The sequence below is a fragment of the Musa acuminata genome, chromosome BXJ1-3 (assembly GCF_036884655.1).
Source record: "Musa acuminata AAA Group cultivar baxijiao chromosome BXJ1-3, Cavendish_Baxijiao_AAA, whole genome shotgun sequence".
Lineage (NCBI taxonomy): Eukaryota > Viridiplantae > Streptophyta > Magnoliopsida > Zingiberales > Musaceae > Musa > Musa acuminata.
This window is the reverse complement of record NC_088329.1, coordinates 2,376,303-2,402,198: the sequence shown is the minus strand read 5'-3', so window position 1 is coordinate 2,402,198 and position 25,896 is coordinate 2,376,303. Positions and strand designations below refer to the sequence as shown.

General features: G+C 36.5%; 2 protein-coding genes and 1 long non-coding RNA gene across 11 annotated transcripts; 1 reads left to right on the top strand and 2 right to left on the bottom strand.

The window, feature by feature from the left end:
* Positions 1-1,783: 1,783 nt before the first annotated feature.
* On the bottom strand, positions 1,784-5,271 carry LOC135616405 (uncharacterized). Of its 8 annotated transcripts, none has more exons than XR_010488332.1 (7): positions 5,033-5,271; positions 4,434-4,664; positions 4,255-4,315; positions 2,993-4,082; positions 2,643-2,796; positions 2,125-2,284; positions 1,784-1,996 (listed from the first exon to the last, which is right to left on the bottom strand). It is a non-coding gene; the product is annotated as an uncharacterized LOC135616405 (long non-coding RNA). The 8 variants fall into 8 exon arrangements; XR_010488336.1 differs by having other exon boundaries at positions 2,677-2,796; XR_010488331.1 differs by having other exon boundaries at positions 2,125-2,796; positions 2,993-3,562; positions 3,990-4,082.
* A 3,896-nt stretch (positions 5,272-9,167) lies between these two features.
* Positions 9,168-11,529, bottom strand: LOC135636508 (gibberellic acid methyltransferase 2-like). Its single transcript, XM_065148209.1, has 3 exons — positions 10,877-11,529; positions 10,140-10,433; positions 9,168-9,687 (listed from the first exon to the last, which is right to left on the bottom strand). Exons 1-3 carry the CDS (start codon positions 11,426-11,428, stop codon positions 9,322-9,324), a joined length of 1,212 nt encoding a protein of 403 aa, XP_065004281.1. The 5' UTR covers positions 11,429-11,529; the 3' UTR covers positions 9,168-9,321.
* Positions 11,530-12,931: 1,402 nt separating this feature from the next.
* On the top strand, positions 12,932-24,703 carry LOC135616395 (vacuolar protein sorting-associated protein 36-like). Of its 2 annotated transcripts, none has more exons than XM_065115588.1 (8): positions 12,932-13,672; positions 16,053-16,253; positions 19,740-19,833; positions 19,909-19,966; positions 20,118-20,190; positions 22,871-23,006; positions 23,088-23,172; positions 24,260-24,703. In XM_065115588.1, exons 1-8 carry the CDS (start codon positions 13,064-13,066, stop codon positions 24,315-24,317), a joined length of 1,314 nt encoding a protein of 437 aa, XP_064971660.1. In that variant the 5' UTR covers positions 12,932-13,063; the 3' UTR covers positions 24,318-24,703. The 2 variants fall into 2 exon arrangements, with proteins under 2 accessions (XP_064971660.1, XP_064971666.1); XM_065115594.1 differs by having other exon boundaries at positions 12,934-13,672; positions 20,121-20,190.
* Positions 24,704-25,896: the final 1,193 nt, after the last annotated feature.

The window sequence follows — 25,896 nt, the reverse complement described above, 5'->3', positions numbered from 1 at the left end:
ATCGTTGTGTTCCATGCAAATGGGTAATCTGATGATAAAAGAATTTATCCTCTCTTCTTTGCTTGACTCTGTTGTTGTTACTCTTTGCACGATAAAAGAAGATTCTATGTTCTCATTGTGAGTGAAAGCCTATTTCCCTACTGTAGGGTCTTACACGTATTCACGTGTATATATATATATATATATATATATATATATATATATATATATATATATATATATAGGAGAATACCTTTCATCAATATCATATCTTAAGAAATCCTATCATAATTATTTTTTTATTTACTGATAATCATAATTAAAATTTAATCAGATTTATAATATATATTATATCATTAAATAAAACCACATAATCTAATAGAATCGTCCTAAAAGGCTTGACTCATTGACACCAATAACAAATACAAAGGTTAATATATGTTTGAAATATTCTATTTCTTTTTAGACAAGTAAAGGAAAATAATAGTTAGTATAAGAAGCTATCTATCTAAGGAGGAAAATACATCATCTAAATTTACTCATTAGATAGCTTCTTATACTAACAAAGAAAAAGGGAGACATGGTGTATGAGACTCATGCCAATGCAAGTACTAGAGATGGCTGATACATGTGGAGGGTTGTTTGCTTGACTTGAATCTAGATGTCAAATGAGCTACCTTTATAATCATATTGGAGATCTATTACCATTATTTATGTCTGAATGGATTGAAATTGTATGCGATAATGAAAAACCATACCTAATACAAAGAGTAATTCTTTCGGGTATCATGTATTATATAAGCCAATTAATGGTTAGCAAGCCAATGGGTTTAGGCTGCAGAAAATCACTTTCCGCAAAAGTCGGTTTCCATACTTTCACAAATTTCTTTAATAAAAAACCACGACCTCTAGGCAAGAACTACTGTTACTAGAGAAATTTGAGATATCTCTTGCAGCCTAAACAAAGCTTGAGATGAGATGCATACCTCACCGAAACAATGTGCATTATGATGATAATGAGTATATGAAGTAGAACATATAAATAAAGTAATAAACTACCAACAAACCATGTACATTGAATGTTATCAATAACCAAAATGTTAATTTGAGCTTATTAGCCCAAATGGTATATCATTGAAGTCAACATTTCAATGGCTAAAAAAAAAGAGAGAAAGGCAACAGGTAGTGTAGCAACAAAAACAACACAAACACAGAGAAAAAGAAGAAGAATTTAAAAGCATAGCAACATAAAGTTCAAAATATAACAAAGCAACAATAGTTAACAGAATGAAGAAGCACAAGTCAGGTAAAGCAAATAGCATGACGTTAGAGAAAAACAGTGAAAGGGACAATAAAGCAGCGACCAGTCAATTAGTTCTGCTATTCCCAGAAACCGGAAAATTCCCAATTTAATAAAAGATAAAATTTGATGATCTCATCTTTATGAAGGAAAAACTATGACAATATCATATGGAACACCTTTGTGGGCTTTGCTTTTCTAATGAGATGCACAAAGCATATGGCTAAAAGCCTTGGTGGGCCTCACAGGCTTAGCACACTAACTGTTACGTGAGATTAACACAGCATACTCCAAAATAGATGATGAAGTATCAGAGGCCAACTTCACTAAGAATTGACTATATTAAGTATCTAATTTCTAATAAAGATGATTACTGAAAATCAAAGAAATAACTAGGTAGCAACTAAGGAAACGTCAACCAAAGGATCACACCCGACAATCAAGAAAACTAACAGCTATATGAGATTAACACATCATACTCCCAAAACACATGATGAAGTATCAGAAACCAATTTCACTAAGGACTATATTGAGTATTTAATTTTTAATAAAGAATATTACTGAATTTCATAGAAATAACAAGATAACAAGGAAACCTCGATCAAAGGATCATGCCCAACAATTGAGAAAACTTCCTCAGCCAACTTACAGATGACCTTAGCACAAGGATCATAGTTTTTGTAGACACGATGTCCAAAACCCGATAATTTCCGCTTTCTGTAATGCCAGCATTTGAAATAGTTTTAAATAATTAAGTCTCATTCAGCAATAAATGATCTAAAATGAAATAATCAATCACTCTAGCAGTGTCTATGTATAACAAATACAAGCATAACAAGTATTACCTGTTTTTCACACCCTCAATGAACCCTGGAATGTTCTCGACTTGTCCAATTTCATTCAGCATTTTAAGGACAGCGTGTCATGCACAAGATATTCAACACAACTTTAGAGATGTTTCCTATTTGCTTCTCAAAATTCCATAAGTATTTGCAAAAATCTAGGCTGATGAAAAAAACTACGGCCAATCAATCCCATGATCAAAAAATGATTTAATTGTCTAATAAACCATGGGTAAAAAGACAGTAAGGAAATAACATACATCACAAACAAAAAGACCTGGTTATAAGAGAGAAAAAACTGTGAAAAAAAAACAAAAATACAACATAACTAATGCTGCATGTATTGTCTAATAAACCATGGATAAAAAGATGGCAAGGAAAATAACATATATCACAAGCAAAAAGACCTGGTTTTAAAATTTAAAAAAAAAAGATTACCATGAAGAATTCACAGATTAACTAAATTTACAGTGAAATATAAACTGCAATAAAACAAAGACACAACAGAACTAATGTTGTACCTCATTAGCCCCACCATGGAGAGGACCTATGTACCTTGAAGCAAGATGCCTGACAGCAGCTGTGGAGAAGTTCATTTCATGTTCCGCATGTAGGATGAAAAGTATATCAAGAACCCTTGAGAGTTGAGGGTTAGGGACATATGATCGATTACCCCTAAAATGCAATTGAAAGGTTATCAGCTTGTGGTATTAAGGATAACATGAAAATCAAAGTTCTTTACCCAACTTGAGAGCTAATTTATGCTCATTTCTCTCAACCTTTGCTATCCTTATACTTATCTATAGCAAAAGCAAACTGGAAATGAAGTAGACTGAAAAATAGAATAAAAGAAAAGTCACACCAGTCTTACAGTGAGTCCAACATATATAAGAAGTTCTCTGAATATGAAAAGTTGTTGGAAGGGAGAACTGGAGGCCTTCCGGCTAACCGCAAGCAAGCTGAAGCTGCAATTGTTGGTACCTAGCGATTCAAAAACAAAACAGGTAGTCTTATTTAGAAGAAAAGTAATGAACCATCTTGAAGCTATAAATATTCTACAATCATTTTTTATAACTGAATGAATATAAGCTTCCAGAACTTGAAGGTAATGCCAGCAAAAACTAGAGGATGTCATCACAATGCTTTTACATATCCAGGCTAATATAGTATAAGCATATCAAAATAATGCATGATAAAAAAATTAGGCATCCATTTCCAAGTACTCGCACAATTTGCTTGTCTCTAACTTGCTTTGAGTTATAAAGATCTTGACCCTGCAAGACAAAACAAATCATTAGGATTTCATATGCTTCATGCACTTGACTCACATATAGCAAGGCATCTGACACTGGCCTTTTCCATTCATTCAGATATTAGTGTCAAACCTTCCCTCATTATTTTCAGGGGATCAAACTAGGCTCAAAGAGTGATGCATGTGAACCTAACAACATTGCCAATTGGGATCATTAAGAATATAATTTTAGAAGGTATCATATTAAGCATAAGTGCATAAAGATACAAAGTGGTCTATTTTATAATTTTGAGCTGAAACAGACTAGTCTTAAGAGAGTATTCTTTTTTACTTCGTTTCCAGAAACATAAAGTTGTATATAGATATGAGATTTGGATGACAGCAGATGAGATGCATTCCAAAGAAACTATACTCAATTGTAGAAAACAATACACATCCTAGGCTTATGACAAAGAAAAACTTCAACATTACAACCAAAAAAACCCAAAGAATACACTTACATAGATTGAAATGGCCTTATAGTGGTCAGAACTGCATACATGCAAGTACACACACTCACACATGTACCTTTATTCTTGAACTATCCAGATAACCTTGATGTGTATAGAAGGCTTACCCTGAGAGCAGGGTATGCATCTGGATGGAAGAGAGAAAGAGCACTCAATGCACTGACAAGGTGGGTGTCGTGTGCAATTGCTTGTATAATACCCTAAAAAGGAGAAGTGTACAATGCTATGAAAATCAGAATAGTTAATGATACAGTATTAGTAATCACAATATATCTATAGACTCAAACTAGAAATAAAAGAACAGAAGGTTGATTTCCACATGCCAAATGAAGCCAACAAGCAATTCAAATAACAGTGGAAACAAAGACGAACCAGGACATCCTGTGGAACAGCAGAGTACTGAGAAATTGCAAACTCCCAATCTGCTAGCTGGCTTTCGGAAGGCAAGTTCCCACACATTGAAAAGCAATCAGGTTAGGAACGGATATCCAAGAAATCAATCAAACATCATAGTAATAAGTTGATCGTGGGCAACTTAATAGATAGGCCACCTCAAGGAACGTGCTCCTCTCAGCTAGCTCCTCGATCGATACCCTCTGTAACGAAGTATCCCTTCATCTCCATCCATATAACAAATGGAAGACCGAACCGGCGCAGTGTTAAGGTAACCCGGATCATATAGCTAGAGTCCCTTGTCATTTGTACCGGTACTAATCTACCAAAGGTCCTATCAGTCTCTCCCAGTCATATATTTGATATCAGTGTAAAGTAGCTTTTAGCTTCTGCGAGGTTATTAGGAAAAAGAACTGATTAGACAACTAGATGATTATATAAAAATATGATTTTTTTTATAAATATAAATAAAGCAAGAATGAAAACCCATAAGAACATTGGAATAGCAACTTTAAGCTGAATTAATTCTTAGCCGAACTTTGCCAATTGCACCACCTTGAAATGACATCAAGAGATCACAACAAATCAACCCTAGAATATAATCCTCCAGATAAACGTCTAACGATTAACAACGAAGTATATTAAGAGCAATGCTTGGGAGTGGTTCAGCTTGTACCAACGCAATCCAACAAAAAAAAAGAGAAATATATTCCAACAACTACTAGAATCGAAAAAAGAAGAGGAAGAAATTGCATACCCCCGAGGTTTACGGACGGCCGCGATGCCTCGAGAGAAAGGGCAGACGATCTCTCCAATGCCGGAGTTAAGCCAAAGGAACAGCGGTCAGTGGCGAGGTGGGCGGAGAGAACGGCGCGCCGCCCGCGAGCTAGCTCCGAGGGATCATCGGACCCGGATTCCATCTTCCCAACGAGCGACTGGATCAAGAATCCTTGCGGTTACCGTGCCCTCGTGTTGAACGTATTGAATGGAACTTAAACCGCCTCTGTTGGTAGGGGTTCATGGGAGACCTTTGACGGACAAGATGGGCTTACGCTGGGAGAACGGACGACGGATCTCACACGCCGTCGCGTCTCGTACGCAATCGATGACACAACTGGTCCAGACAGATGACGTCGGTGGTGACACACAAGATTCTTTATGCGAGAAGTAACATCCACCGTTTAAACTCACTCGGAGCGCGGTTATATCATCTTATTATTTTTCATCCCAATCACTTAACTATTTTAATCAAATCAATTTTATGGTATTTATTTTTATTCCAAATATAAGTTTGATTGAATTGTAAAGTAAAGTTAGTGCTGGAAAGGGATTTTGTATAAACCTTTTACAACTGTCAGAAAAGATCGATGATTTAAATATAGTGGATCGATAATACATTTTCAACTTTTTTTTTTTATTTTAAGTAACGAGAAATTTCATATATCAATAAATAAATAATTAATTAGAAAATTAATTTAAAAAAAAACATTATTTTAAGAAAAATAAATATAAGGAATACTGTTGTTGAACCCAAGTCAACAAAAACTTTATATACTCTCTCATGGTCAATTTGGAAAGCATCACCCTTACACTAAAATATTAAGATATATTATATATTTATTGTTAGATTATATGATCCTTTATAATTGGATAAGATATATAATATAATTAATTAAATTCAGATGATAGATATTAGTCAATAGAAAAAAATATATATATTATAATAATTCTCTTAATAATTTATCTTAGATCCTTTAACGACTTATGTGATAGAGAATGATGTTGAGAGATTATGATTTTTCTCTCCGATGGTTTTATGAAAAAATAGGAAAAAAGAAAAAGAAATATTTAGTTCTCCTCGTAGATCGATGTTATTGTGATATTCGGATTCGGATGACAAATCAAACAAAGATTTTTTTCAAATAACATCGAAAGGTACGTATCTTAATGTTATTTGATTTTAATTTTAATATGAAAGTTTTTCACATAACTTATAACATATTAGAGATTTTATGTTATACTAAACTTGTTATTATCCTTCGAATAAAGACGAGTTAATTAATATTAATGCATCCGTCAAAGAGACGAAAATAAGAATTCGGCGACACATACAATCGGTCTTTCGCGTGCAGGCTTTTCTGGGATGTTGTCGCTGCGAGGTATTCTGGTCACTCCGAAGAAACAAGGACATTTCCGGGCCGTTCACTGCCTCCAGTAACTTGGATAGCTCGGATCATCAAACACTCCGCACAACATGGTGGATGCATATCCACATGAAGAAACAGTGACCATGGACCCAAGTCGTACGCATCTCCTGGACAATCAGCGAGTCTCCAGCTGCAATCTTTCATGTACGTATGCCTCCAGTTTCATAGACCACATCGATTTGCTCCACAAAATAATAGTTGGCGTTCATAATTTGCCAACGTTCACGTGGAGGAGAATTTATTTCGTGTCCTTTATGTGATGATCCGTTTTGACGTGTGGGTCATACGTTGCTAGTTCTCTAAAAGACATCTCGCTTGGGAAAGGGATCCTTCCATCCACGAGTCACATTCATCTTCGACTTCGAATCTTCCCTTACTCCCCATCCGTACGGGAACGGATGAATGACTTGGAACCTGGAACCAGGAAGCCGAGAACGAGGTTGCACAGTTGCTGCTCTTCTTTATCTTGTGCTTGCACTCCACCCCTCAAATGAGGGATGAATGACTTGAAAAGATGAAGGAGATGGAGTGATCAGGAGAGGGAAGCAAAGGACACTGGGGCAGCAACGGGAGTTTCCCTGAGCGGTGATGATGGCTGTCATTGATCCCAGAACGTTGTGCCATAAGAACAGGCCTTAACTGAGAGTTGCAGCTTGGACGATATGGCTGGCATTCCAGTCGTGGCCTGACTGCATCATTATCATAGCTGCGCCTGACGGACGGTATCATACTTTTCTTGGAGACTAATATATATGTACGTTAAATTCTCTTTATCTATCGAACTAATCATTTTAGATATCCAAACTTGTCCCATTATATAATATTTGGGTACTTGTTTATCTAATCCTATCCATCCAAACCTATTTGATTATTAATATTGATAAAGCATATTTTCGGTTCCAGTCACGTCACAACCAACGCCGCGCCACGCCACCGCCAAGTTAGCATGAAGAGCACTTCCACGCGTCGAGGCAGGAACTGTACAAGGCACCTCTCGACACATCCCATCCCGGAAAGCTCGAGACGGTGCCATATGGTGTCGTTTCGTGCATTCCGGGACGACGACCGTACGAAGGTACCACCTCGCCCCTTGGAGATCGATCACTGTGCCAAGCCGATGTACGGTCGATCCTCACATAGTAGTATAAAAAGCTCATGACCGACATCTGGCCGGAGGAGGAAAAAAAAAAGGAGAGAATCAAGCACTAACTTAATCATCGAGGGGCCAAAGTCGAGAACCTCTCGACGTGGGCCTTCTGTGCAGGAGTGTGGTCACCCTCGGAAGCGCGACCATCTCGACCAAGAGATGCCCTTCCGAAGACGACGCTAGTATCCCGATCGAGAGGCGCCTTCCCTTAGATAGACCCAGCATCCCGACCTGCAGGTGTGATCAACCTCAGCACCTTGTTCAATCGATCGTAGACTCCCGACATCAACCCATGGACCAGGCCATGCTGACTCACCAGCGATGGTGCATCAGTTCACCAACAAATATTAAGGTAAAGAAATGCATGCGTTCCATTTTGATTCCCTGCTGACTGAATTTTTACCTTTTCTTTTTCTCATTCATGCTCGAGACGGTAATCAACAAAGTGTATACATCAATAATGTTTGGTAGGACAGATGCAGATAAGTAGACTAACCATAATTAATATAATCGAGATGTTTTCTATTGGTAAAAAAGGATGTCTCCAATGTTCCTCCTATTATTAGGATTAGAAAATTTGAAGTACTTAGTTTTATTCTTCGGAGAATATAGGTAAATTATACGACAAGAAGATTTTGATGCCAAGTCACAAAAGAACAATTTCATCCTATTGCAAAGGCTAGCAGGATGTTTAAAGGGCAAGTTGTGCGACAAGCGGTATTTAAAGATATATGTGATAGATCTACTATAGTATGTCCCAATAATTCAATAAGAAGACGTAGAATGGATGTAAAGAGTGCTGGGTTTTCACATCAAACAAGCTTTGTGTATTAGGTCCATGTAACATTTGCATGCATAATCCTAAAGTTTAGTTCGAGTTAATGCACAGCATGGCTCATTTCATGGTTAAGGCAATCTAACAAGGCCAGTAAATTGAAGTCAACGAATACCCCCAGGATCTAATGATTGCAATTGACGTAACCTCAAATTAATTGATGCCAACATTTAGAATTATGGCTTCAATGCTGCATGTCCTGGTGCAGACAATATATTTTGATCTTGTCACATCATGTCTATCAAACGTAGTACAGTGCATGCTCCACACATATCCCAATCTCTCTCACGAGCTTATGATGGTGTCGTTGGCACAATTACGATCCATTAAGAGAAATTTAATGGCATGAAGCTAAATCTTAATTTGTGTGTATCGATAATGTTTATTATTTCTTGGACAATATGCATGACGATTCCAAGAAATTTACACCAATTATTTCATCTCATAATTATCTCAAGAATGATGAATTTGGTATATGTGATATGGTTGCAGGCAGCGGCAAGTCACCATATCTCCACACTGTTCCTTTTCTTTTTTTTTTGGTGTATTCTTGTATATTTTCATTTTTAACTCATAATATGCAGTAAATACTGTCATTAGTCTCAAGATATATATTTATTATGCCTTGGGGTGGATTTTTAGCTGAGAGCAGAACACGTAAAGGAACAGTCACCAGAAGAAGGAAGCAACTAAGACCTAAACCAAAACAACCATCAAACGACGTGAATAGCTACGGATCGATCACCCCAAAAAGAACAAGGAAAACATCAAAGAATAAACATGGACGACTGGTTTCTGTCCACTTCACTCTCGGATGCTTATTCTCAGTGTCATTGTGTACAAGATTTGCTAAGCAGTCAATCCGGCATCCTGATGGCACACACGACAACGACGCCATAAAAACAGGTTTTATGGAGCATGTCGATGTCTTTGGAGATCCTCGTCTGAAATCGCTCGAACAGTTCTTCGGCGATGTCTCCGACATGTGCCTCGACGATAGGCTTCAGTGTTGCTCGTACTAGATTAGTTTTGGCTCGGCCGTACGAATCTGGATCCCTGATCCATTCCTGTTGTTTCTCCTTGGAGTGCTCGATAATTTTCTGGAACTCCAGTTGCTGGATCTTGAATCCACTGCATCGATCGAATGCTGTCTTAACCTCTTCTACGCTCCTCATGTAGGCAGGGATGTTAAACATGTCTCTTGTATCTTCATCGATCAATCCCTGTTCAATGCAACCCGTACAAGATGAGACCGACCGCCGCTTCACCGACTCGAGAAGAGAACACTCGGATTTGAAGCATAATTTTCTGGAACTGGAATGGTTTTTTGAGCAGAGTAATTATGTGAAAAAGCCAACTTCCGATGATTATGGACTTGTGATGAAAGATCAGATGGCGGAAGGACATAAGACTGAGTGGAGGAGGTAGGACCGGCGATTCAACAAAGCAATCCTCCCTCCCCCCCCCAAAGCTGCAAAGTAAATAGAGCAAGAAAGAGAGATGACAATTATTGAAATCAAGATGGAGACAAGAGAGGTAGTAGAGGGAAATGGACAAGGATATCGTGTCATGCGGGTTTTAAGGTGGGAGAGGAGGTTTCTGACGTCTATGTTGGGCGTCTTCTTATTACCTTTAGAAAAGAAGAGAGAAAGTGAATTGAAGTTGGCATGCAAACCTCATTCAGTAAGTCCTGCCATGCCTGATCCATGGAGTGGGTGAAAGGGTGCTTGGCTCGTGAGTCCGGGTCGCCTAATTGGTTCTCAGGTTCCTGAAACTGAGGCCTCCCAGCCATCACTATGAACAGCATCCCTCCCTCCATCATCTCTTCCCTTCGGCATCGCAAGAACATCTTGAGGTCCTCCTCGGACTGCTTCGCGTATGCTTCCACCACCTCCTTCCTGCCTCCATCTATCCATGCTCGGCCTTTATTCCACGCCTTGGACTGCTTGTCCAACACAACAGCTGGTATCTACTGAATCATTCACAGTAAAGCAAGGATATATATATATCATTCAAACAGGGTTTTCGTACCAATTAGGAGAGAATCAAGTTAAATACACCGTCCCCAGTTCCTCTCCTTGTGATCCATCTCTCTTTCCATCTCGTACGTCCTCTCTGATCTTCTCTTTTCTTTTCTTTATCTATCTTTTTTTTCTTCTTCTTCTTCTTCTTCTTCTTCTTTTCTTCCCATTTCTCTCTTGCAAGGCGCTCATAGTAAGGGTGAGAATCAAGATATGGAACGAATGCAAATCATGAATTAGCTAATGCCGTCCTAAAAGATGTCTAGCCCTGCCCATAATATCACTAGTACAAGAAATCGCCATCATACATACATAGGGTAGTATGATAACATAAACGAGTTTCCACTCCACTGCACAACTTCAAAAGAAAGATGAGAGGTGCTAAACTCACCTTGGAAAGCCAGTGCAGGGCGTTCAGGCTAACAACCAAATGAAGCTTCTCTTTGGGAAACAGCCGGTCATAGAATGAACCAGGCACACCTGCTGGATAATACGATTTCCTGGATGAACTGCAAGACGAGTCGACCTGCAAGGACCGGAAGAGGGAGTTGAAATCGTTCGATGGCAAATCGCAGAAGAACGCCTCGAACTCGGGCACATGATCACACTCTTTCTCGTAGCGCAGCCTCAGGTTCTGGACTACCAATTCCATGGTGGACAGCGTGTTGTAGCCCGTGGCACATCCTAAGTCTGCAATCCTAATACAGGCCTCCGACACAAAGAGCTTCATGGATCGGATGGATTCCATGAGCAGTGGCTTGGATGACGTGATGGCAGCAGCAGAAGCCTCGGAATTTTTCGCATAGCTCATGTCGTCTTCTCCTCCTTGCATACATAGTATCCTATGAAGCTCTTTTGTCCATGTGTGGCCCTCGCTGCTAGCACACCTTCCCTTGGTTTTCTCCCTGCTGGCGGCAACACGGACTAGGCTGGTGCAATCCATTTGAGATCTCCCAACAGACGATGGAGAAAGGAAGGCTAGTCTATGCAAAGTGTGGGAGGCAGAAGAAACAGATGGATAAACAAGAAAAGGAGAGTGTTGGTCATCCCAGAAGCTGCATAGTCCCCATTTCATGGTGAACCTGCTAATAAATAAGCAAATAATTGGCGGCGATCTTGTTTCACCTAGAAAATATTCATATGTCGGGTGACATGTATTGAGTTTGACCTATAATTTACGAGTCTAAATTTTTGAATTGAATTTATGTTTAACTTGATATATATTGATCATGAACGATTTGACTGGAAACTCTTCAAGTCCAAGTTCATAATATATATACATATATATATGTCAAAAAAAATAACTCCAACTTGTTATTATAAGATTTTTAACATCGTAGAAATAATATTGACAAGTGTTTAGATTATCTTTTTCCTATTTTCTTCGTCAACTTTCTCTTTGGTTTTTGTAAAAAAAATTACCATAAATATTTTATGTCTCCCTAACGTGAACTCTTTGGTGTAAGAGAGTATGATAACCCTCACATATTTCAATCAATAGATATGGACGACCTGTAGAGTTTTTCGTTGTGATTTTGTGCAACTTCCAAACCTGATTCTTACTTTGATCGCAGATCAATCAGATCAGATCCTTCTGCTAACATCAAAGAATAAATGCATCCAACAACTATATCTGCCAACAAATACCAGAATCCACTAGCTCGGCCTTATCTCGTGAATGCTCGTCAACTATGACACCAGAAACACAAAGTCAGCGCTAGATTAGGGGAGAGTCTTGTCAAGTTGATGCCTAGGATGGGCACGTTGACTGTTGCTTGCGTGCAGGCCAAGTGTGGGCTTCGAACCTAAGTCATATGGTAAAAGGAGAAATCAGTTCAACTCTATGACCTTGATGATCGCTTCTGGTCTGTCCCATTTGTCCAATTTAAAATAGTTATCGAAGAAAAATAAATAAACAACTGGGGGTGTACAATTAGCTAAATTCATCAGAACTCACCGACCGATATAAAAATATCCTTAATATTCTAAATATCTATATTTAAATAATATACAACAAACAAATTGAAGTTTAAAAAATGTTTAAAGACTTTTTTATGTTTAACTTCTAAAATAACAGAAGAAAATAGATAAAAATAAAGTGAGAAGAGGAAGAGGAGGAGGAGGAGGAGACAAATGTGAACGAGGAAAAAGAAGCGGAGGAACAAAAGATAAAAGAGTTGGTGGAGGACAGTATCATAGATTTCTCGTCACCTCATAAAATATTATCATACTCAATCTCATATCGATGAGTCATGGGACATTGCCGCTATTCACTATATAATCATCTAATAATTTTTTAATAAAAAATAATTATTACAGATTTTTTTCTTCCATAAATTATCCTACGATTCGTCCTTCCAAAATAAAACAGAAAAACAGTGTTGCCGGAGAAATTGCACGCTTCTGTTGCCAGATTATATTTCGAAAAACAGAATAACACAAAACAAAAGCAACGCCGAATGCCAACCCCGGTCTGCTCAAAACCGTCACGGAAGATTACTCGAATAAGCAATTGACGGGATCATCTCCGCCGACCTGGTGCTTTGACCCCTACCTTAGCATCCTCGGCGGGGATCCCATGGCGGCGAACTGGCTGCCGCCGGTCTCCCTCACAGCCTCCGGCCGCCCAGTCTTTCTCCCCGGCGAGGTCGAGCGCTGCCTCCTCCCCGCCGTCGACCTTGAGAGCGAGAACCCCGGCCTCGCTCCCTTCCATTCCGGCCTTCTCGTCCTTACCTCCCACCGTCTCCTCTGGATCGACGAACAATCCGCGGCCGGCTTTGCCGCCCCCCTTGCCGCCGTCGTCCACGCCTATCCCCCCAAGAAGTCCATCCGCAGCATGTTCGCCAGCCCTAGGATCCGCGTCCAGGTGTCGGTGTCGCCCGATGGGAGGATCGCCGAGGACGGCGTGCGGTCGGAGGTGATCACGGTGGTGATGAGAGGGAAGAACGATCCCGACGCGTTCTATTGCCGGCTATTGGAGGTGCTGCGATCGAGGCAGTGGGAGGCTGCGGCGGTGGCAGAAAATAGGAATACTGACTCGGGAATAGCAGAGCCTCAGATGGCGGCTGCGGCGAGGGTGAGGATGCCGGTGGTTGGGGTATCGGGAATTCTAAGGAAAGAGCAAGAATTGTGGGAGAGCACGGATAAGAGCTTGCAGGAGGCGTTCCAGGACCTTAACGCTCTCATGGTTTTTTCTCCAACTCCTCGTTAAAGTCAAGATATAGCTATAGTTTGCTCCATTACATAGTAATTGAATTCGGTCACAATGCTGTTTGACGTCCATGGATGATCCTCGAGATTTATAGTCATTAACAGCTTCTTCCTCTGCAACATTATATCAGTTGGCAGAGGAGCTTCGCTCATTTTTGTTACTGTATTCTGCTTTGCAGTAATAATAACCAGGCATGGTGGATTCGGTGCTTCCTTCTTGAACTCTTTCATTTCATGTACTAGGTTAATTGTTCTTATCAAGCATGTAGCTGATGTGCTAAATACTTAAACATCATAATTTATGACAATCCCAAATATATTTTTTTCTTTTGAAACAACACAGTGTTCTTTGACAATCGCAGTACATGTTTATTGACTTGACAAGTTAGATGTTAACATAGCCTCACGGTTGATAAGTCATGCAAGTAGGTTAAGTCCAGATAAAATCTTGACTCGCATATAAAAAAGATATGAACCACTATTCCTAGTCTTTTAAACTCTTGGAAGATGACAAATGAAACTAAATTAGCCATTTCTTTTGGTCTTTTTTTCCTTATTTATATCAACGACAATTTTTTGAGCAAGAATTATAATACTTAGGATTTTTTTATATCAACGACCACTTTTTGATTGCTATGAATATTTTCTCTTACTGTACATCTTATTTGCTTGTTGTAGTTGTTGCCGAAACGATGCTGAAATTTGCCAATAGCAGCTGTATGCTTTACTAAATTCATGAAACAAGGAATATTTGTTGCATGAACTCCCAAGTATCTGAATGCAATATTATTTTTTTACAAGTAATTTAGATGCTTTTTGTTATACATCAACCATCTCCTTACATGACACATTATTAGGTTAGAAAATCTAGGAGCACTTCTTTTGTTAAAATGCTACCTTTACTCTATAAACAGTGTTTTTTGTTATCCATGAACCATCTCCTTACATAACACATTATTAGGTTAGAAAATCTAGGAGCACTTCTTTTATAAAAAAGCTACATTTACTCTATAAACAATCATAATACATGTGCTAGTGATTGCATAAGACATGGAATTAGTGCTTATACGAGTGCTAGACATGGTACTCTTACTAGACAGTAGATTCTTTTTGTGGATATCCTCTAGTTTGCAATCATTGTTTCTGTTATCTTTTTTTAATCTTTATTGTCCTTCTATGACATGTTCTCTTCTATGACATTTTTCTTAAATATATTATTTTATCAATGAGGTTGTTTTTAAATTTTAAATTTTAAATTTTATATGTTACAATTTTGATAACATGGACCATTACTGATTATATGATCATGTCTTGCAACGCTTTTGTGGGATTATATATCTATCTCATTGGATGAGGCATCAGTCTCAAGGAGACATGAATGGATAATTTTATTTTACCTAAGACGTTCCCATTCAACATATTCCTACATGGGTGTGGGACTTTTATTGAATGCAAGAATCCACTATGAATTATCATTCAGATAGATAGATTTGATCAAAGGATCTCATCCTAAAGTGCTAAAATGGGAACTAAAATATGAAATGAATATAAAATTCAGGTCCATTGTTGGTCCAGTCATACATGGCTTAATCAAAGGCATAACTCCAGTGTATCGAATCTTGATTTTAAAATTAAAAATTATCTATAGGTATAGACTCAAAATTGATTATTTGAAGACTTGAAATTCATTTTTATCGATCTTGTGCATACCATTTGTCATGTATTTGTGTAAGACCCATATTTCCAAATACCAGATTGATCATGAATTTGCTTCATTAATATATTCAACTGAAATGCAAGTGAGATTATTTTTATGCACCTGTAAACAACTATTACAGTAGATAATGTCTGTTGAGATTTTAAAGCTTATAAGAAGGATAACTACCACAAATTGAAGTTAACTAACCACTTCTTGGAATTTCTTGAGACATCTTATTACGTTCCAATGCAATTAGTAACAAAACTCTTAGGGATAACTCATGCTAATGCAGGTAGAGCCAAATGGATAATGCTATATTCTTTTCAAGTCTGCATGCACAAAGTAACATAGAATATGCACTCACCTATAAGCATGTGGCACATATCCCCAGAGCATATCACTTACGAAATGTAGTTGCAAGCCAGCATTCCTAAACAAGTAAACAAGCTAGCATTCTTACAACATTTGCAGAATATTAGAAAGCAGATGGAAATTATCTATTTGAAAATGGATCATGTGTTTTCTTTGTTTAATTTCTATTGAGTCTATAACTTTTGTGCAATTACGGTGTTAATTTATTAAATTTCATCTGAGGAAATTTGTTTTGTTTTTTATGTCCTTGAATTTGGCTAAAAGCCTTGAGAATTTTACTGTGTAGAGTAAAGCTAAGGATATGGTACAACTAGCTGAAAAAATGAGGCTGAAGTTATTAGCAAGTTCAAGTTCTTCGGGCAATGCTGATGATGAAGAGATGGGTTCTAAGCAAGAGATGCAAGATTGGCTTTTAAGCGTTGGTATTGTATCACCAGTTACAAAAGAATCGGCTGGCGCTTTATATCATCAACAACTTTCTCGAGAGGTAATCTATTTAAACAAGCATAATATAAAATTACTATATAATTTTATATTATTCAATGTTACTAAGCCATGTTTGTGACACCCCAAGTAGTAACTCCTTGCATGTGGAGGATTGTGTTGGTTTATAGAACTAGTCTATTATTGTTATCTTGCACATAAGCATTTGGTTTGTATGGTTTTAGGCTCATTAAATTATTGTCTCATTAGCCAATCATGACAAAAGGTATTGGACTTAGTACTTATGAGACTGTAGAAGCTCAAATAGGAAATAGGAAAAGACTATTCGTGGATAATAAAGTAGGAACATTATTGTGTGGGATTATTATCGGATTAGGCTTTGCATTGGGGATGATTCTTGGCTATGTTTTGTTGGCCTTGACAAGAGTGTCAAGTCCTAAATGGGAGAAGTTGTGAAACATCGAATTGATGTGAGAGGAAGATTGTGTTGGCTTATAGAGCTAGATAAACCTAGTGTCATTAATTTGGGCTTAAACATCTTGAGCAATATGATCCTAGGCTCATCAAGCAATTAGTTCAGCTTGTACCATCGAGTCAGGTTGTAAACAGTAACCATTTCTTGCTAGCTTGGTAATCGAAGCTATGCTGGGTTGATTTGGAAGTTATATTGACCCTAAAGTGGGGCTTCCAACACCTTTCTCTTGCGTGGGCTTAAGGGTTTGTGTAAGCTCCTATGTATGGATTGGAATATGTATGTAATTGTCGCATTTCATTGACCAATTAAAATATACTTGAAGCTCACCTATTACTGTTAACTCCTATTCATATCTTATATGTTGGTTAAACATGTTTCTAAGGTAATCAAGAAGTATGTAAACTTATCTCTTTCTAAGCCAACAAATACCCCGCTTTCATTTTTCACATTGGCTGAGGAAAGTTGGACTACAAGAGAGTAATGGGAAGGGTGACATCACCATAAGGAATTAGGTAGGTTTCTTCACTATTTTCTTTATTTTGATAAATTTTGATTTCTAGAGATAGAATGATATTTCTAAAATCATGATATTTTGTTTAGGTTAGAAATTATATTTGTTCAATCATGAATATAATTTTAATCTAAAAAGAAAATTGCATTATGCATATGATGTTATCTTTCAGAATTTAGGCATTTGACGTTTCTTCCATTTATCGTTGGGAGAAACATGTCCCTATTTTGGTGGGTGAGGGATATCACTCCGTCTGTCGTTGAGGTACGATATTAGTTCTCTCCATCCGTCGTTTGTTGGGAGAATAAGAACCCATCTCGAGTCCATAAGCCATTCAATCTGCCACTAGGGGAGCATCCTACGGGTATCCGACCTTGTGCCTATTATTGACTAATAATGCTAGATGTGCATGATCATTGTGTGCATGTGTTAATACTATTGTACGTCATATTTTTGCATAATATATATTAATTATTCAACATGATTATGTAGGTGAGATTTCAATCTGTTTATTGATGTATTAATGTAAAAAGATATGTACTATGAATTTATAGGCTTGCCATAGAACCTTATTTTTCAGACCAGTCGTATAATGGCGACAAACAACAGACTTAAGGAAAAGGTCTTCCTTAACTGCTAGGTGCTTTGTCACAAGAAGTTCAATAATTTAGTTAAAGACAATTGGTTATTAAAACAATATTGTAATAAAGACATATGAATGTTATTTTATTAGTAACTTGAACCAAGGTTCACAATTTCATGTATCAGTACTATACCAGTCAAGGCTCAAATTCAATTTTGGCTCGAACTAGCACTGTATTGGTACAGAGCATGTATCGCTGTTGTATTGGTCTGTGTTGGTCCAGAGCACTGTATTGGTCTGTACTGGTGTACCAAGTGTTGGTATGCTGATATGTATCGAGTTTCACAAAAAGCCTAAAATATCCTGAGAAATAGAAAAAAAGAAACCATTTAGTACAGAGCATGTATTGCCATTGTACTAGCCCTGTATCAGGTGCTACCGACCCTGTACTGGGTGGAACCAGCCCTTTATAAGGTGTACCGCTCAGTACAGGGCCTGTACTGCTTGGTACAGGACCTGTACCGCTTGGTAAAAATCCAGACTGGATGTACCGGCCAGTTTACATTGATCTATGTACTGGTAACATGTCGGACCAATAAATACCGCATGTATGCTTTGGATACCTGTATCATTTGTATATTGAATTCGGGGCGTGAGCCGTGACAATATGGCTTGTGCTCAACAGTCATTATACTTTAGCCCATGGGTCGTGCTAGTCCCATTACATGGGCTGGAATAGTTTGAGGATCTCAGCAGTGCTTTGACTTGCTGGGTTGAACCCCCTAATATTTGCTTCTTAGTTGAATTCTCAAAACTAATGTTGTGTGCTAACAATGTTTGTTAGTTCATGAATGAATTATTTTACACCTCAGAGTAAGGGGATGATGCTATCAAAATATCAGCTACGACCTTATTCTAATCCACCTCATTTGAAATTTGTTTGTTATACTATTTATAGTTCGGTTCATCGTTGAGCTTTTAAATTTAATTATGCTGGTTGTTTGTTTGCAATTGGTTGGTACCTTCTTGAAGACTGGAATGTATTCTGCAAGAACATTTTGCCTAAGCCAAAAATGGGTTACATGTCCTTGTTGATCACATTCATAAGAAGATACAACGGGTGCATTTGTCAGCTAAATATGTGTAGCTACATACAAAATAATATGTGACATGGATGATTATTATTGATAATAGATTATGCATCATGGTTATTGAACTCTTAACCTATAGCTTGTTTCCCTTACTGTGCCAAATTCAGCTGACCATTAAATTAGTGACATACATGGTCTGAGGGGCTAAGAAATCAGACAAGGAGATGAGACTAGTAATAATTACTCGATTATTTGATAAATATTGGAGGGAATAACCAAGGTTTACTATGTATCAGCAATTCAACTTGAGAAAGCCATAGATTGTAGAGTAGAGAATTTCAATTCCATATCACATGCAGTGCCTTTATTTATCTTCTAGATTCTAAATCTTGAACACATAGCTTCATGTTCTTCATACTTCTGCCATCACAGTTCAGAAATTCAACTTAAGGTACTTAGGCTCATGAGGGCACACACTCAAGTGTCTTAATGAATCTTGCGACCCTTAGTTGAGGTGAATTTCAAAATCTAAGCCTTGTTTAGGGTTGTATGTAGATTAGGTTTAATGAGAGGCATTGACACCCCTTGAAAATGGTATATGTTATGTTTCTAAATATGGAGGTATATATATGTATCTATGCCCATGCGCTTGTTGTAGAGAGAGAGAGAGAGAAGTGACTGCTTGTAGTAGTTATTTGTGCTACCTGTTAAAATTATGTTTATAAGCTTATCCATATGGTATACTATTTTGTAGGCTTATCACAGTTTTATGACAAATTTTTGGTTCATTTTGCCTGCTATGTAATGCAATTTTAAAAGGCATAGTACTAATGTTGAATATTCTCTTTCTTGTTCTTGTTGCCTTTTAGCTTGCAGATTTTGTTAAATTGCCACTTGAAAGAGCTGGAGGAATGATTGCATTGGTAGATGTATATTGTCTGTTTAATCGTGCTAGAGGAACTGGTATATGCATTCCCAAATCTTATTTTATTTGTTATTTTGATGCAGCGTATATTCTGAAGTTTAGTTCTTTTCCAGCATTGATTTCACCGGATGATCTTCTTCAAGCTTGCACCCTATGGGAGAAATTTGATGTGTATGCACAATAGAACCTTCATTTCTTTTAGGTTCCTTTACTGCTGGAACTAGAAATTCACAAATTAGCTATTAGAAACCATCTAAACAATCAGATGGATGTTTTATTTTCTTTTTTTGCCTATGCGTTATAAGCTTTTATTTTTTATTAGCAGCCCTGTGATGCTTAGAAAGTTCGACAGTGGTGTAATGGTTATTCAAAGTAAGGCTCGAAGGGATGAGGAGGTATTACATATTTAATTCTTTTCATTTTCATGTTCTTCTATTGGAAATTCTTCAGTTTATAGTTTATACTCCTTTCACCAAAGATGCAACTTTTTTATGCTGATGAATGTGTTTTGTTTTTTTAATCTGATAACCATTTGAAGGGATAACTTGGAGGTAAAGCATCAAAGAGATTTTTGAGAAAAAAATAATATCATTCAAGGAATATCTATAATTGAAAAACTTATTGGAGGAGATTTAAATAGTCATATAGGAGAAACGTATGATGAATTTAAAGGGTGCATGGCTTTAGTTATGAGGAGAGGAATGAAAAGGATGGTATGATTTTAGATCTTGTCACTTCATACTTCATAATTATGACGACTCACTACAAGGACTATAGTCACAACTCACAATTGTTAATATTGTTAGATGAACATTTGATTAGAGTGGACACAATTGTAGTCAGATGAATTTTTTTTCTCACTAGAAAGTTAGATAAAGTTAAACGTAAGAATTGTAAATATATACACGAATTAAAATAATGGTATTTATATGTTTGTTGTAGAAAAAGAAGAAAAAAATATAGTAGAAAATTTTACTAGGAGTAGATACTAAAATTTTAAAGATAATAATGTAAAGATTTTTAAGAATATGATAAGAGAAGAGGCTTGAAACTTAGACAAGGATAATATTAATATTATTTGGAGTCTGGACTATGATGACCAATAAGTTAAGAGCTTGACAAAGAGATTCTTGAAGAAATTAAAGGTAATTGTGTAACTTTAAGAGAGAGCTGGTTGGTGGTGGCATGAGCAAGTCTATAAAGTATTTGCTACTAAAAATCATGTTTTAAAAATTTGGTAAAAAAAGGGAGAAATTTAAAAGATATATAAAATCTAAAAGAAAACTAAAAGAGATGTTGGTATGGTAAGATATAATATATAAGACTTATGATAGTTTTAATAATAAGTTAGGCACTACAAATGGAAAGAGTTGTATATCAAAATTTTAAATCTAAGAAAGAAAGTATAGGAATTCCAATAATATTAGATACATTAAAGATGAAGATCAAATAATACTTACTAATAATAACGAAATTAAGAAAAAAATAAAAAAAATTATAAATTATTTAATGAATATCCTACAAATGACTTAATATAGTAATTATTGGTTTGTTTATAAAATTAGAACTGGTGAGGTAAAAGAAACCCTTGAAAAATGAAAAATAGGTGTGTGCGGAACTTGATAGTAACCCTATTGAGGTTTGAAAAAGTTTAGGAGACCAAGCAATAGTTTGGTTAATTAGCTTATTTAATAAAATTTTAAGATTTCTTGTAAGATGAATGAATGAAGGAGTTTAGTGTGAATTGACAAAAATAAGGGTGATATACAAAATTGTTCCATAGGTTTAATAGGTGAATTAAGACCATGAGCCATAACTATGGGAAAGAATAATCACAAGTAGGATAAGGTTTGAAACAAAAATATCTTCGAAAATCAATTTCGTTTTTTGTTAAGAAGATCAATGAAACTATTAATTTATTAAGATAATTAATGAAAAGTATAAAGAGAAAAAGAAACTTTTGCATATGACTTTTATTGATTTAGATAAGACCTAAGATCCTAGAGATTATTATGGTAGGATTAAAAAAGAAAGATGTATCCACTTATTATATTAATGTTAGAAATGATATGTATGATAATGTAGACACTAGTGTTAGAACTATAGTGAGTTTGTTGAATAAATTTGTGTTTAGTATAAGACTATATCAATGATTCACATTAAGTTCTTACTTTTTCACATTGATAATGAATGAATTTACTAGTCATTTAGATGATAGACTTCCCTGGCATATATATTTGCTACTGATATTGTCTTAGTTGATGAGAGTTTAAAGAAAATAAATAAACTTGAGTTGTCTTGAATCTTGATAATCCTTAGAAACTAAAGGTTGGATCAGTCAGGACTAAGGCTAAATATATGAGATATAATTTTAGTAATCGTAGGAATAGATAGGAGGAGTATATAGTTAAGTTGGATAGACAAAGAATTTCAAGTAAAAGTTCCAAGCATCTTCGATTAATCATTCAGCAAGACAGAGAGATTGATAAAGATATATTATTTATATTAAAAAAGCATGTTGATTAAAATGACGAAGGATGTCAAGAGTCCTGTATGATCATTGTATAGTTTTGAGATTAAAAAAACATATATAAGACAGTTAGACTAACAATGCTTTATGACCTTAAGAGTGTTGGATAGTTGAGATGAGAATATTGAGGTTTATGTACGGAGGTACTAGGAAAGATAGGAAAAAATTATTTTTATTCGTGAACAATTTAGGTGTCACTTCAAGGGTGAAATGAAGAAAAATCGGTATGAACATGTGCTCAAGAGACGAATGAGAAGGTTGAGGAAGATCTAAGAAATCCTGATGGAAACTATAAAAAATGATTAATTACTCTTAGTTAAAGATATGTTTTTAACGGATCTAAAAGATCCATGTAGCCAACTTCAAATAGTTGGGATTTTACGACCTTGCTTTGTTGTTATAGAAGTAGTTGTATATTTTGTATTCATAGATCTGCTAACATAATGAATATAAGCATACACTGTATAAATAGATAACGCATGCATCCTTGTTTTATCATCATTTTATTTTATTTGATTCATGTTTTCAAATGTTTATCTGATTAGGTCTTTGCGAGAATTGCCTCCCTTGCACAAAAACCAGATGCACTTAGAACAGGAATAAGCCCCAGCGATGCTGCCCTGACATTAGGAATTGCCCCTGCTCTTGCCAAGGAGCACCTACTGACTGCTGAAAGCAGAGGTTTGATAGCTAATGTTAAGTTTTGATAAGATTTTTGTCATTGAATACCAAAATTTAACTTATGTAAGTTTTTCTTTTCAGGTCTTCTGTGCAGAGATGTCAGCCCTGATGGTTTCCGCTTTTTTATTAATTTGTTCACAGAAATTGATCCAAGTGATATTTATATGTAAGTATATCCTTACTGAGTTTAGCTAGTACCATATGCACTTAAGGCATCCATAACCTTAATCCTATACAAATAAGAAAACTTTCTTTTGTTAAACTTTTCTCGAACACAATCGAACAAACTTTCAACTACACCAAGAGGCTAGCTAGCTCGCCATCTTTCAATCTTCCCGCTGAAAGAATTTTCAAAGTTAGCAAAATTCTGATTTTTATCTAGTATTAGAGGAAGAGAAACTTATTCCATCCAGTATTGTAATCACTAAAAACTTGACTAATCTAATGCATAGATAGAGTGGATGTTATAGATACCTACATATTACTTTAGATAAGATACAAAACCTGTATAATATGCAATGATCATTCTATTCATAAGAGAACAAAGGACCTAGGACAACCTACCTCTTGTGTGATTTCAAAATAAGGTGGATCTTGACATGGTGCTTACACCTGAATTATTTCATATCTGAACATCTTGGGATGGTATGAATTGTAATTTCCTTTATTCTCTGCTCCCTTCACTAGCATTGTTCCACATGCCCTCACTGTGAGACGCATCATGTTGGTATGTGAATCTGAGATAGAACATCATCGAGTGCTTCAACATTTTTACCATTTTCAGGGATGGGATATAATTATCTTTTTGCTACGTTCCTGAACTACCAAACTAGCATATCGGAACTATAAACAGCCATGATGAACTAATTAAAAAGATTGATAGTTAAGCGTTAACTACTCTGTGAGTTTCAATTCCTGGCACAGTATTTTTGCCTAGTAGCTCACAAGGAAAATCAATGCACTTCATTGCTTCATGAAAACAAGAGTTGCATAGATACTTCTTAGCGTCTCCTGGTTTGTGTGCTTTTGAACTATATCAAATGATTCTTATGTGGTTCTTTCTTTCTTTCTTTTATTTTTCTTTTGGGGTGCCTTGTGCCGAGGGGTTGGGGGGGGGGGGGGTCTGGTGAGTGGGTGGATGTGTTATGCACCTGGAGTTCTTTTGTTTTGTTCTTTTCCTTTGTGTCTCAGTCGATCTGGTTAACTTCAAATGATAGTGGATGTTGCATGTAACATGACAAGTTAATTTTCAGGATTAAGAACAATGGACCTGCTCATGTTTGGTCCTCTGCTCTATCGTTGTCTGGGTAGACTGGAGGCTGCTTATTTGTCAGATGAGGCATTGATCCGGCAAGGACAGGACACTGATGGGCCGATGGGTTCTAGCTTGGAGGATTCTGTTGGAGTAGGATCAAGTGATACACACAATTCAGTTGTCCATGGGCGAGGTGGAATCAATATCCCAGGCAAAATAAATTGGTAAAACAGCTGCTCATTATTTGCTCCTTCACGTAGAATGGTCCCTGCTAGGTATGTGCAATTGAGGGTTCAATCGATCGATTTACTGTGTGCATGTATTGTTATCAAGTTTTAGTTGCGTTTAGAGAGAAGACAGCTTTCTTGAGAAACGAACATCAACATCTAAATTGACTCCATATAAATTTAATCAATCTGAACACTCTGAATGGTTGCGTTGCTGCTTTTGTTGTACGGAACTAACTAACAGGATGTGTTCTTAATTGTGAGTTTCTACCCATTTCTTGATCATTCTCATTTTTACATCCTTGTTGTATATTAATCCGTAGGTTTTGATGGAATTTGTAGACTTTCTGATGTTTCTTTTTGTTTCATATATTTGTTGGTTTGAGGAAATATTAATGTGCTAGTCATGGGTTTATATGGAATTTGGAACGCCTCATTATGGTTAAATACTTGCCCCCCTTCCTACATCCCGGTCGTCCATGAGAACTCAGTGGGCGTGAGATATTGTAATACATTCGGATTAATTAGTATATTGTTACATAATGTGATAAGTCTGAGATTCAAATCGAACGTCATGTATGTTATTTAATATAATAAAAATATTTTTTATTTTTTTATATAAAAAAAAATTTAGCAGCACCCGTTCAATTTGAAGTTTTTTTTATTTTTAACGTTTTGAGCTATAGTTAAAAGGAGTGATCTAATGATGTCTACTGTCCCTGAACCCAAGGTTTTCACCTTTCGAGGTTGAAGATGAATCGATCTACAGCACTTGGGTTCGTGACGGAAACCTAAAGGTAAGTTGACTAAACCCAACTGTAATCACTATACGCCTACTAATGGCTAATCTTCCCCTTCAAACTCAGACAATAATAATGTTCACCAAGTTTGTGAGTTTAATATATATTTGTTTTCCTCTTCATTTGTTAAAAAAAATAATAATAAAGTTTGTGAGTTCGGTTTAAGCAGCAGATTCACTACTACTTGTCCTCTATTTATGATCTTACATTTCAAGTGGATTTGGTTCGGCTGCCTGGTTCAATGGCTGCGATGGTTTTTGTGATACCCTTAATTAATTATATATCGGAAGTGGATAATGATTAAGATTGAGTTATAAGGGTACGAGGAGTATACTATGATAATTTCAGATTAAACATTTTGATAAGTGGTTAGCAACAGGTTCACTACTTGTCCTCTACTTCTGATCCTACATTCCAAGTGGATTTGGTTCGACTGGTTGGTTGACCGACGATTTATATGAAAGTGGGAAATGATTAAGATTGATTTATAAGGGTCTAATGAGTGTACTACGATAATTTCAAATTAAACATTTTGATCGGTGGTTTGGATCGAATCAGAGTTATATATCAATTAACCTAGTTGTGATATTTGGTATCAGAGCTTATGA

Coding starts and splice junctions, on each gene's coding strand:
- LOC135636508 (XM_065148209.1), bottom strand. CDS start 11,428: ATGGATTGCACCAGCCTAGTCCGTGTTGCCGCCAGCAGGGAGAAAACC. Junction 10,434..10,876: donor CCCTGCACTGGCTTTCCAAG/GTGAGTTTAGCA, acceptor ATGATTCAGTAG/ATACCAGCTGTTGTGTTGGA. Junction 9,688..10,139: donor GGCAGGACTTACTGAATGAG/GTTTGCATGCCA, acceptor TGCATTGAACAG/GGATTGATCGATGAAGATAC.
- LOC135616395 (XM_065115588.1), top strand. CDS start 13,064: ATGGCGGCGAACTGGCTGCCGCCGGTCTCCCTCACAGCCTCCGGCCGC. Junction 16,254..19,739: donor ATCAACAACTTTCTCGAGAG/GTAATCTATTTA, acceptor GTTGCCTTTTAG/CTTGCAGATTTTGTTAAATT. Junction 19,967..20,117: donor CTATGGGAGAAATTTGATGT/GTATGCACAATA, acceptor ATTTTTTATTAG/CAGCCCTGTGATGCTTAGAA.